Here is a 12,788-nt window from a genome sequence, read left to right on the forward strand (position 1 = left end):
AAATGGGGAATTTTGAAAGTGGGAAAGAGCTTGGGTGGCAAAGTTGTCAAGGTAGGCAGGGGCCAGCTCGTGCTGGGCCTGCAGGCTGTGGCTAATACCAGTGTTGCTTTCTGTGTTTTTCAGCTCTCCTTTCCAGGCATACAGGAGGATTACATTTCTTGGCCTCCTTAAAATTGGAGAGCCGGTTCTGACCCGTGAATTGTGAGTCAAATTGGCATGACCTTTCTCAGCTGAGCTATTGATCACTGGTAGGTGTACCTTTAGATTTCCCTATTCCTTTGTCTCCTTGGCCAACAGTGTTCCAGAAAGTACTTTTAGCTAGGTTTCAGGGTGAGAATCACCTGGAGCAAAGGACCCATGATGGGCAAATAAGAAATAACCTTTGTTGACTTAAGCCACTAAGATTTGGGGGACTATTTGTTATTATGACATAATCTAACCTATCCTGACTACTACGAGGACCATTTTACTCTGGCTAAAAGGAGAGGGGCTGAGAAGTGAACAGAGCCACTGAACTGAGCAGAGGATGAGAAAAGATTTCTTGTAGCCTAAACCTTATTCCCAAATTCTAATCCTAGAGCAGAAACGGCAAGAGGAGGAAATGTAAGGAGTATGGCTACTAAAATCAGACCTCCCAGAGACCCATTTCAGCTACCTCTTCAGTCACAGAGTGACACTGGCTCTGGCAATAAGGCACTTTCCCTCCTCAGGCCTCAGCCACCTTATCCGTATAGTAGGAATCATGTTGACTTAACAGGATTGCATGAGAGGATCAAGTCAAATTACAAACACTCGCAAGGACACATTGGTATCCAGCAAATATTATAATGTCATCTTGTAACCCAGCCCCCAATCTCACTCCTTCATCCTCAGTCCTAATCATTTCCCTCATACTGTGGACCCTCAATGCAGGTCTGCCACTTTCCCCCCCTCCTACCCACCTCTGTTCTGCAGGTTGGGCAAGGAAGTTATGGTTTCCAGGGGAGCAGCCTGGGCACACGCTGCCACACTGCTGCTTCCAACACACAGACACACACACACACACACACACACTCCATATCATTGGTAGATCAGCCCCCTGGATAACACATACATACAAACAGCCCCCAAAGCATAGTTCAAAAAGCAGAAGCTGGTAAACATTTTCATCTGGGCTCACATGAGGTTATAGAAAATACGTTTTATTTGTTAAACATTTTAAATCAGGAGATTTCACATGTAATGGCCTGTATTGAAAATTTGGAAGATAGAGCCATACTGAGCCCCAATCCCCTCCCCCCGAAACTGGCACCTGGAGCAGAAGTGCCAGCTGCCCCTTTAGATGGGATCCTGTGCTCTGTCCCCAGTGCTGCCCATTGCCTCCCTGGCACTGAGGCCCAGGATCCGTAGGTGCACAACTGGAGCTTTGGCTGAGATTTTTTTTTTTAGTAGTAGAGTTAAGAAGAAAGCAAAACATTTTTCATAACCCTTCTCTATCAAAAGTGGGAAACAAAAGACAGACCGAGAGAGGGCCTCGTGTCTCAAGAAATACGGGAGAGCTCATATCTCTTTGTGGAATCCAAGACCATTCTTATATCGCCTAGCCTGCAGCGCCAATTTATATTATTGACTAGCCCCGCAGGCGTTTAAGTTTGCTAGCCTGCCCTCACTCTTATATTTGCCCTCCCAACCCAGAGTAGGACCTTCTCTTTTTCACATCACTCGTCAGGTGCAGGCGGAGCGGGTTTGTTGTTTCCTTTCTCCTTCAAGGCAGCCCTCTGTTTATTTTAACCCGATTAGGGAATGGGGGCGGGGAACTAAAGACTCCAGCAGCGGTCATTGCTGTAGGCTCCGAGAGACGACGACGTGACTTGCCCAAGGTCACAGGGCCTGAAGCGGGAGGTGTCTAGACCCTACCCCGGGACTTTCTAGCTCCATAGCCCAGCTTGTTCCTTCACGCCCTCGTCTCTGGAAGCCGTGCGCTCTCAGGGCGCAAACACTGAGCGCCCTGTCGGTTGCGCTGCGCCCTAAGGTTGTTTCCTTCTGAGGACTTCACCGTAGGGTTAGAGAAACCTTGGGTCACTCTGTTACGCGTGCCCTGGAGTCCACTAGGCTGTGTGGCTGTGACTGCGGGTGGCCCCGAATCTGACCTGCCAGTCACTGGGGCCCTGGGAACCCATGCGCGAGGGCCGGGGGCCCGAGAGCTCTCCCGCAGTACCCTTTCCAAGCCGCCGGCTGGCAGCTTACCGCGGCGCGCTGGCGGCCTCGGAGCGCTTCTGGGAGGCCAGGGCTGGGGGGAGAGGACTGCAGCAGAACCTGCCGGGGGCACCCCAGCCCTGGACCGCTCTCCGCAGGCTGGCGCCGCGCCGGGGTCGCCGCAGCCCTGGGCCCCTCCCGGGCCACCTGTGCGCAGACTGGCGGGCCCGAGAGAGCCCGGATCCAGAGAACTAATCCACTCCGGGTTTCAGACTCCTTTCCCAATCCCTGGAGACCACGAGGGGCGGTGGGAGGCCTCCCCGCCCACCACCCCTACCCCTCCCTGGGGGAGCTTCAGGCATCGCCCGGAGGGATCCCCGGTGCTGGGGCGGCCGGTGCGCGCAGCGCCCGGCGGCCCGGCCCCTCCTTTCTTCCCCCGCCCCGCCCCGCCACCGCCCCGCTCCTGTACTCCAGTCCGGGTTTTGTGGCGCCCGCCGGCCCGCTCCCCGGCTGCGGGCTCCGCGCGGCGGCTGGCTGGGTGCGCGGCGCGGCTGGCGCTGCGCTCCCCGCCCCGGCTGCATTGCTGCGCTCCCGGTACCCAGGGGAGCCACGCGCCGAGTGCGCCCCACAGCCGGCCGCCCGGAGGCAGCGCAGTCCACTGGCATGGGCCCCGGGGGCGCCCCGAGGTGGGGCTCCGGGCTGAGGCGCTGAAAGCCTCGCTCCCGCCCGCGGGGCCCCGCGCCCAGCTCGCCCGCCTGCGGCCATGGCCATCCGGCCCGGCCTGTGGCCAGCGCTCCTGGGCATAGTCCTCGCCGCCTGGCTCCGCGGCTCGGGTGAGTCACGCCGCGCGCGCTCTGGGGAGGCTTGTGGGGGACCGTGCGCGTGAACGCTCGCAGCTGTGTGTGTCGGGGGGTGGGGGGGTCTCTGACCCGCACTGCCGGACCTGGCTCGGAGCCCCCAGAGGCCAAACTTTGCGAGGCGGGACGCGGGGGCAGCCTCTCGCTGCTGCGTAGCTTCGCCGCGCGCTCTCCCGGAAGCCTGGGTTCTGCCAAGTCCAAGAGCAGCTGGCAGCGCACGGGGCTGGCGAGTATAGACGCCCCACGCCTCCGGGTGGGGGAAGTTTGCTGCTTGCTCGGCCCCAGAGCAGGATCAGGGTCTTGAATGAATCCCAGGGAGTCTGACTTTGAAGGTTCAAAGATTAGAGGGTTTTGACTACATGCCAGTGCCCAGATAATGGGGCGCGGGGTGCGAGGAGGTGGCTAAGATACCTCTTCCCGGTAGCATCTGCCCCAAAACAGCCACTCACAATTTCCCAGCTTGGCACCTGGCCTCTCTGCCCACGTCCAGAACACAGTGTCCTCCTCTGTCCCCGCCATACACGCTCGCACACGCACACGCTCAGGCGTGGAGGCGCATACAACAGCCCCCAGCTCTTGCAGCCCGTGCATTCAAAGAGCCCAGGCCCCGTGGTCGGGCTTTGGCTGGGGGCCTCCCTGGTCCGTTGACCAGAGTTGTGTGCGGTTGGTAGGCGGGCTTTCCCTTCCTCCTGAAACTCCACAGCCTTTCCTTCTCCCTGCACGTCCTGTTGGCCCCTTAACGTGTTTAGTAACTCAACCCTTAGTCCACCTCCTTTCCCTTGGGTGAAGGGGCTTGTGGGGAGGAAGTTCCCCTGGCATCCTTTGTCTGGTCTCTGGGAGCCTCCACCTAGGCTGAGCTGTGAGGGCCTCCTGATCTCTGCCTCCCCGCCATACACTTAGTGGAGCTGAGGTTGTGGGAGGGAGGGTTGTCATTTGTGTGATCAAGGGGCTTGGGACTTGCCTGGTAATTCCAGATTCTTGATGGCCCCCAGAACGTGGGGGTGTGTTCCCCAATTTACCCAGGCCACAGTTCATCACCAGAGTGTTAAAAGGCTCTTTGGGGTTCCTGAACTGCCAACCCAGATTGATCAGAGATCAATGAGTGAGAGCTCAGGGACCAGCCTGATGATTGAGGCTGATGGCTGTTCCTTAAAGGGTTTCTATGCGCAGCGCATCCTGCACTCACCACTGCCTGACCACCCTCCCCATCCTGCCCTCTAATTCCTCCTCTACCCCATCCCACTGGTTCTATCTCCCTTCCCCCTCACCCACTTCCCCATTCTCACTTTAACAAGCCCTTCTTCTCCACAGTCCCCCTTGCCCATCCTGACCAGGCTAATAGGCTGTGCTGCTGCTGGTGTGTTCATGTTGCACACATGTGCATGTTAGAGGTTTGTGCAGATCCCCAGATGAACACTCAGGGGGCATGGGTTGCACTGTTGACCATGGTGAGCTGATGTGTTAACGCTTCCCCACACATGGGAGGGGCTGCCGGACATGGGGTAGGTACCCAGGAAATGTTTACTGAGTTGGATGTGTGTATAAGAGCTGTGTGGCCATAGCTGCATGTCACCACATGAGCCCATGTGAGGGCTGTGGGTTGACTTGTGTGCCGGGTACATCGGGGGTTGGTGTGGCGTGTGCGGCACTGGTATGTGTGCAGCCAGATGCATTTATGTGGCCTGTGCACATGTGCAGCGGCTGTGCTGTCACACAGGTGAGTGCAAACACGGGTGACAGGTGCTGGTAAGTCAGGTCGCTGAAGCCAGGAATGGGGAATTGGATTCCTCTGGAGGCCATGGCCGGGGTGGGGGGGGGACCTGCATCCCTGGGTGCTGGGGCACCTGTTGGGGCCCAGTTTGAGGTTACCTAAGGCTGGCAGGTAGGCATTGGTGACACAGGGCTGCCCAGGAGCAGAGCCTGCCTCCCGCATCAACTCTCAGGCCTATGAGAGAAGACGCTGAAGGGTACAGGGGTAGGGGCAGGCCCTATTTCTCATTTGGGGCCCTTTCCCTGCTGTCCCCCATGGGCTCTGGGCACATATGGACGCCCAGGCAGGCTGGCCCTTCGGTGACCCCGGCTCTTCCCGCTCCCGCCCAACAGCTCCTCAGCAACAGCAGCCAGTGAAAAACCGTCTGTGACTGGCTGAGGGAGGGATGGCCAGCCGGGCAGGCGGCAGGGGGCGCCGGGGGCCAGCACTGCCGAATCACTGCAGCCTCCTGCTTGCTTCCCAGGCCACACGCCCACCCTCTGTCACCCAACATCACGCCCCACTACCTCAGATAAAAGCCTGTCCCTTCAGCACAAAAACACCTGGGTAGGCCCCTGTCTGTGCCTGGGCACCCACCTGTCTCACCAGATTGTCCCTTTCTACCTAGCCAGGCACACATGCCTCCCCTGTGTTGGGGTCCTCTCCCAGATACCCCAACACTCCTGGAAGGGGTGGCATGGGGAGCTGGCTCTCCTGGAAGATGGGGGGAGGGGAACCAAGCTTTGGCATTATCATCCTGACCCCAACAATCTGCCTTTGTTCCCCTTCCTGCTGCCTCTGTCCCCATCCCCGGGGAAGGCCTGGACCTCTCTGTACACCCTCCACCTGCAGGCTGGGTTGAGAGTTGTAATAATCAAGGGGTTAAGAGATGCCCTGTTCTTGCTCACCTGACCTTGCACATGGGATAGGCTGGGCTTTGGGGTCCCTAGGTGCCTCCAGGAAAGGGCTGATCCTCTGACCTACTGCCCGCTCCCCGCTTACCTGTGTTGGGAAGGACTTTGAGCCAGAAACCAAATTCCCAGCCAAGAGGCCTGGCTCTTAGGAGTGACCCCCTTTGGCCCCCACCAGGATCCAGGGGCCCCTCACGCCTCATATCCCTCCTTCCTGCCTGGTGCTGCTCTGAGCCCCAGATCTATAGGTCTAAGCCATCGGGTTGGGCCTGTCCTGAGTTGAGGCAGGAGACCCCTTCCTTGGGTAAAGACCCCAGCACTGGACTCAGCTGCCACCTGGAGTCCCTGAACACACAGGCCTTGCCTACTCACTGCAAGTCAACCCTCTCCCCTCCCCCCTTCCCAGGGCCCCTGCCACCCCCCTCCCCCTGTCCCCCAGCCTGGGGCTGGAAACCTTAGTGTCTCCCTTGGCTCTCCCTTCTCCTTCACGCTTCACATCTAATTTGTCACCAAGTCCTCCAGCTCAGTCCTACTTGTGACATTGCTCTGTGTCCCTGGCTAACTTTGCTTCCCCCCGCACTGCCCCTGAATTCCCTCACCTGGGCCACTGTGGTAGCCAGTCCTACTCATCCCCTCCCCTTTTACCTCTTCCCAGACTAAGCCCCCTGGCACTGGGCCAGAAACCTCTAAAAAGCTTTCTATGGCTCCCCAGTGCCTGCAGGTGAAGTCCAGACCTGAGCCTGGGGGACCCTGAGGGAGATCTCTGCCCCCCGTGCCTCACGTCACCGGCTGCTCTGTGTGGACAGAGGTTGTGTCGTCCTGAGCTTTGACCACTTCTGGTTTTCAGAGTGTAGCTCCTTTGCCTACAGAACCTGGTGCCCCCTGACCCTGCCAACATGCTCCCCACCTGACACCCAACCTCCTCGGCTCTGCCAGACCTAGGCCAGGCCCTCTTGCTCTTGCCCGTCCCCATACTCTTCTCCTTAGCTTAGCCCCTCACCCCCTTCTGCATCCCAGCCTCTCCCAGACTCCTCCGGGTCCCCAGCACACTGAATGAGAGCTGTGAATAGGCTAAAGGACAGAAGTCCTGCTTCCTCAGTCCTGGGGCAGCTACCCGCAGCCTCTGACTCCAGCTACCTCTTCCTCCAGGGCTTCCCACAAGTATGGCCAGTCCTACTTGTGCACTGTGGGTGGCGCTGTGACCCTGTTGAGTGCTGAGTCTACCTGAGGGGGCCACTCCTAAGAGCCAGACCTCTTGGTTGGGGATTTGGTTTCTGGCTCAAAGTCCTTCCCAACACAAGCAAGCGGGGAGCGGGCAGTAGGTCAGAGGATCAGCCTGGAGGCACCTAGGGACCCCAAAGTCCAGCCTACCCCATGTGCAAGGTCAGGTGAGCAAGTGACCCTGTGACCCTGTGACCTGTTCTCCACCCCAGCATGCCCTGAACCATAGCCAGCCAAGTGCTTGATGTTTTTTCATTCTTTTGGTTGGAGTTTGGTCCCCTGGCCAAGCAGGGAGGGACGCTGGGGCCAGGGAAGAGAGGTTTACTTTGCCCTCCTTGGCAGCAGTTCCCATCCTTGGTCCTGAACACAGACTGCCCTGCTCCAAGGAGGTTGGAAGTGACCTCCTATCCAGGGTGGGGATAGATAAAGCCAGGTCCATCACAGGAAGGGCACTGTCCCCTGGCACCACACACATGGATGGAACCCAGCTCACATTAGGGCATTTGTGAGTGACCCACACAAACTGCATCCCTGGAACTGTTAAGAAGGCACCTCCCTGCCCACCCCATCTCCATCCTAGCATAGATTTGTCCCCAAAGAAGGGGGTGTTTTCTTGCTGCTCTGCATCACCTGTGTGGGGCTCCTTTCTCCTGACGGGGAGAACCCTGGGTCCCTGGTCTCATCTGCCTGTGATCAGCTCTCACAGCCCACCTTCATCCCTCTCGCCAGCTTCCGTGGGGGGGTTCTCCTGCCCTCCAGGGAGAGCCTCGGCTTCCTCTTCCCTCCTGGGGGAGGGAAAGGGAAGAGCTTTGGAGGAGACAGGGCTGGCTTCCACTCAAGCCAAGCATCCTTGCCTGTCCCCCGTCTGTAGAAGAGATCATGTCGGGCATAGTAGCACATGGATGGGCAGCACGAGAGAGCACCCAGAGTGGACCTGACATCCAGCAGGTGCTCACAGCCTGTCTCCTTCCTCCATTGTCATTTGAGGAGCATGAGCTGGGACAGAACTGGGGACTTCAACTGCATCAGGGCTGGGGCCCAGAGATAGGAGACAAAAGCTGCTTCACTGCTCCCTACCCCAGCCCCAGGCAGGAGCCCCAGGTGGGGTGATGCACATCTACCACTCCCTGGAGGGACATGGGCCAGTGCTTCAGGTGTCCCAAGGGCAGTTGTTTGGAGGTTCTGAAAATTATGATTGGGCTTCAGCCTATCCTGAGATTGTGCTGATGGTCAGCTCTGTCACACAGCAGCAGAGGGGAACAGGGGTCCTGTGTGGAAATAAGTCCTAGTCTTGGCTCTACTGTTTGCTGTGTGATTTTATACAAATTACTTGATGTCTCTGAGCCATTTGCCTTTTTGTATACTAAAGGGACTCTGCTAGGGAGAAGCTGCTACTCAGAAAATGTATCTTGGGAACCTCAGGTAGACTCAGCACTCAGTAGCAGGTTCCCCAGGAACTGCTCACACCTGCCCAGCACCTGCCAAAGGCACCAACAGCCCTAGCAGTGGCTGCCTGCATTGCCTGGGAGGCAGGTGGCTGCTGGGGCACAGCCAAAGGTGGCTGAGAGGCAGAGCTGGGAGTTGAGTCTCAGCCCCCAGCCAGGCAGCCCAGTCCTGCTTCAGCTGATGAACACCCCCAGCAGACTTCTTAGGGAACCCCAGAAGGTCCAGGCGTCAGCATCGAAGGCTCACCCTCTCTCTTCCCAGGCACTGATGCCAGGGGCTACAGGCACCTTTGGCCCCCAGGACGGATGGAGGAGATGGTGGAGTGAGCGGGTTGGCAAGCACTGGGGTCCGGGTTTGGACCAGGAGGTCCAGGGAGGTGCTTAGGGTGTGAACTTACACCATGCGAGTGCAGGGCCAGCCTCCAAGAGTGGGAGCCTCTTTAAATTCTGTGCCCTTGCCACCTCCGACACTTCCACTAGTCCTGGCCCCAGATCCAGCTCCTCCTGCACTTCTTCAGTTTCATTGTCTGTAAAATGGACTCAAAACGATCCTCCTCACAGGGTGCTGGTGTGGGTTGAGGGGGCTGATACATAGCCATGCAGCACTTGGTAGGCACGAAATGGTAGCGATTGATGGTGGTGGAGGTGGCAGGGGGCGCTCTTCCATCCTGTCTGGCACGGGCAGGGGGAATCTGGATGTCTTTGTGGCAAAGAGTGCTGCTGGGGACCAAGTAGAAGAGAGTTCAGATGAGACTCCCATTTTGCGATGTGGGACAGGCATGGCTTCTTTTCTCTGTCCCTTTTCGTGCCTAGGGCAGGGCACACAGAATTCCCCTCCCTCTCTCTTAATGTGGTTGTGGACTGGTCCAGCTCAGACCAGTGCAAGACTGGGGGCTAGGGGAGACTCGCACAGGTCTGGGGAGGCCCCATTGGCAGCTCCTCCCCACCGGAGAAGTTTTAGGGCCCATTTAGGTAGGATGGGGACTCTGAGTTGGGCCACTGTGGGAGAACCAGAGGCCAGTCATCATCCTAACTGGTGGGTCCTCCATATCAGGGCCCCTCCCCGTGCCTGGTGTCACTGCTGTGTCCGTCTGGAAGACTCAGGGTCACCTTGAGCTCCAGGCAAACATGTGGCTGAGATTTGGGGAGTGGATGAGGGGTGAGGGAGTCTTTCTAGATCGACAGACCTGAAGGACAGACGCAGGGGCCTTGGGGAGGGAAATTCTGATTCTGTATCCCACTTTCCCCAGCCGAGAGGCAGGTGGAACTCCCCGCGCCCCACCCTGCAGGTCCAGCCAGGATCCTGCAGGGGGTCCATCCCGAATTAGACTCCACCCCCTCCTAATTGGGGCGGGGACCAGTGGAGCCGAGGGGCTGCAGGTTTTTCTCGAGTCCGCATATTCTTTCCAACCACGCACAATACCAACTGTGCCAGACCCGGGCGGGTCCTCTTATCGCCCCCTGCGTGACCCGATCCGCAGCCTCCGCGCCCCCTCCTCGTCCTCAAGGTAGCTTGGCGGGCGGGGTCCCTCCGGCCAGCCAAGCTGCGAGGCACGTGAGCGGCCGTGGGGCGGCAGGTGCCTGAGCCAATGGGAGCCCGAGCCGAGGGGACTAGCAATTAGCCGCGGCGCCCGGCGGCCGGGGCTTGGGGAGGGGCGCGCGCCCGCCGGGGGCGTCGGGGCGCGGCGGAGGCGCTGCTCGGCCGCGGGATGGGCCCCGGCCCCGCCCCGGCGCAGGGTAATTAATGCGCGGTAAACTCGGGCGGCCGAGCCCGGGAAGGGGCGGGATCCCTCCGCCCGCCAGCCCGCCCGCGGCCGCCCGCCGGATTATCGGCTCTTTGTTCGGGGCCTGTTAACAAGTTCCTGGCTGAGCGCTCGGCTGCCGCCCGGGAGCCGGCGTCCAACCTCCCGGCACCGCCGCTCGGCGGCCTCCGCCCTCCGCCCTCTTCAGTCCTCTCGCCCAACTGCAGCGCCCAGCCTCCTGCCCTTTCCCCGACCACCTGCCAGGCCGGTGAGCGGAGCAGTCCAGTGCGCGGGGCTTCCTAAGACCCGGGCTGATCTTGCTGCAGAAGTCTGGGGGGTGTCGCACCGCCTGAGCACCTCCTGCAGGCCAGGGGTTTCAGATGTACCGCTGTCCTCATTCCCATTTTACAGATGAGGTAGGGCACCCTACTTGTACCAGGACCAGGCCATCCTAACCATGTTGGTGTTTCAACCTAAATGTTTAACACCCTACGCATTCTACCAAGTGGAGAGGACCCTGGAGTGGGAAGAGGAGGAGCTATGGATGAGTAGACTGCACATGGTTTTTTCTTTATTAACTTGGTGATGGTAGTAATCCTAATCCTGGCGAGTGCTGGCCTCTGCCTGCATCATTTCCTTTCAGGAGAACCCACGAGGTAGGCTCGCCCCATTAATTAGATGAGGACACTGAGGTATGGCTATAGGAAGTGGCGGAGCTGGGACCTCATTACTGCTCTGCTAGCTCCCCTACCCCTACCCTGTGGGAGGCAAAACCCTGCCCATGTGCCTGTTTACTCTCAGGGCTTTGTCTGATGCCCCAAGGACTTTATGGGAGGAAGCTAGGCGACCTTGATTCTTGGGCTAAGTCCCTCACCTCCCCGGCCCCTCCCATCTACAGCCTGCATGCAGACCCCGCCTGGTGTGTGGTGAGCTTGCTTCCTAAACCTGCAAAGGGATGTCCAGGCCACAGGCTGTGATTGTAAACACTCTCCACCCTACAGGTTGGTTGCACTCCCCTGTAGCCTTTTAAAAACCAAAGGGAATTGTTCAAAACCACTTTCTCACAATGAGGTAGAATCTTTTCAAGTTAGCTCACCCAGTTGGTTCTTGGCTCTTCCTTCTGGGGCCACAAGATGGCTTCTTCACCTTTCCAGTTATTTAAGACAGGGCTCCTGCCTGGCCTCGTGTGCCCCTCTCCAGGCCAGTCACTCCAGTCCTCTCAGCTGTTCCTCAGTTCCAATCCCCCTTCCAATCCCCTGCATCCTCATTACCTGTTCCTCAGGATGTCAGCACAATAATTTCACCCTCCTTAGTCCCAGGAGCTTGTAACACTGACGCTGCCCCAGACCAGTATAACAAAGGATACTAACATATCTGTTACAAATATTGGAACACCCAACCCTCATTGGCTTAAGGGCGGGGGGAGGAATTTTATGGTTCATGTAACTGAAAAATCAGGGGTAGCTCTGGTTTCAGATATGGTTGGACCCAGGGAAGCATGTGTGCTCTTGCATTGGTATCACTCTCCAATAAACTCTCCCCTAATAGTCCCAAAGTGGCTCCCAGGAGCTCCCAGGGCTACTACATCCTTATAGGCCCAAGTCAGGAGGAAAGAGAGCATCTCTTTCCTCAAACATCCAACAGATGCCCCAGTATTCCCTCACTGGTTCAACTCAAGGGCTGTGCTCTGTGTTAAACAATCACCTCATAAATGCTCATAACTCTTCAGCCAGGGGTTATGGTTATGCAGATGGCTTACCATTTCTAGAAGCTTCTTATCCACCAAGAAGGGATGGGCATAACCATCCTCCAGTTTAACCAGTAAGTCATTAATACATTTTGCCCAATTGTTTAATAACCCAGCTGACTAACACCACGGATACAGCCTGCTCAGAGATACAGCTGGAGTCTAGACCGACATTAACTATTTAATCAGCATTGTTAGAAAACAGTGCTGGCTGTTCCACAGGTTTCCCTTCCTGTAACTGTGCTGTCATCTGGTTCATACATCTCCATTCACTGAGCCTAAGAGATTTCATCGGGTGCCTTGCTGAAATCCGGATATGCTTGGTTTCCAGTCTGTCCTTCATCTTCCAGGAGAGAAACCCTGTAATAAAGAGAAGCTCTTCTGGTGGGTGTGGTCTGTGGGGGTCCCGGCTTGTCTCTCGATGTCTCTCCTTCCTTGGGACACAGGCACCTGATTGAGAAGCTCTACTAAAACTGTGCCTGGAATTTTCATCCCGGTCACTGGCTGTTCAGTGGACATTTGCTGGTTGTACATGCTAGCCCTTTTTTAAATTTTGAGACAGGGTCTCACTAAGTTGCCCAGGCTGGCCTCAAACTTGCAATCCTCTCGCCTCAGCCTCCTGAGTGGCTGGGTTTTATAGGTGTGCACCACCGTGCCAGTCTTAAGCCTGCTTAGTAATCCTCTTGTTCCTTCTCCCAACACCCCAATCTCTTATTAATATCCTCCTCCCGCCTTTTGGGGTTTAAGTTCATGAGAACCACTTTCTGTTGCTTAGCCTCAAAGAACCCTAAGTGACACATTGACTGAGCCAACTGCTCTTCCTTTATTGTCACCTAGACCAAGACTCACGTACGCATCTCCCGCCCTGGACCACCCCGCTCCCACCTTCTCAGAGGTCGGCAGGACTTGTCAGTGCCAGGAGCCTTGAAGTCGTCCACAA

General features: G+C 57.4%; 1 protein-coding gene across 2 annotated transcripts in view; it reads left to right on the top strand.

Moving 5' to 3' along the window:
* Positions 1-2,781: 2,781 nt before the first annotated feature.
* The window catches only part of Unc5a (unc-5 netrin receptor A), a 61,902-nt gene continuing 51,895 nt past the window's right edge, over positions 2,782-12,788 (top strand). The window contains exon 1 of one of the 2 annotated variants that reach the window (XM_046468061.2): positions 2,782-3,008. In XM_046468061.2, coding sequence (XP_046324017.1) covers positions 2,939-3,008 — 70 coding nt within the window. In that variant the 5' untranslated portion in view covers positions 2,782-2,938. The remainder of the gene's footprint in view (positions 3,009-12,788) is intronic. The other variant, XM_046468062.2, reaches the window with a different exon arrangement.

Source organism: Marmota monax, unplaced genomic scaffold (genome assembly GCF_021218885.2).
Source record: "Marmota monax isolate L192 unplaced genomic scaffold, Marmota_monax_Labrador192_F-V1.1 WCK01_AAM20220418_F8-fsc00196, whole genome shotgun sequence".
In the NCBI taxonomy this organism is placed as follows: Eukaryota; Metazoa; Chordata; class Mammalia; order Rodentia; family Sciuridae; genus Marmota; species Marmota monax.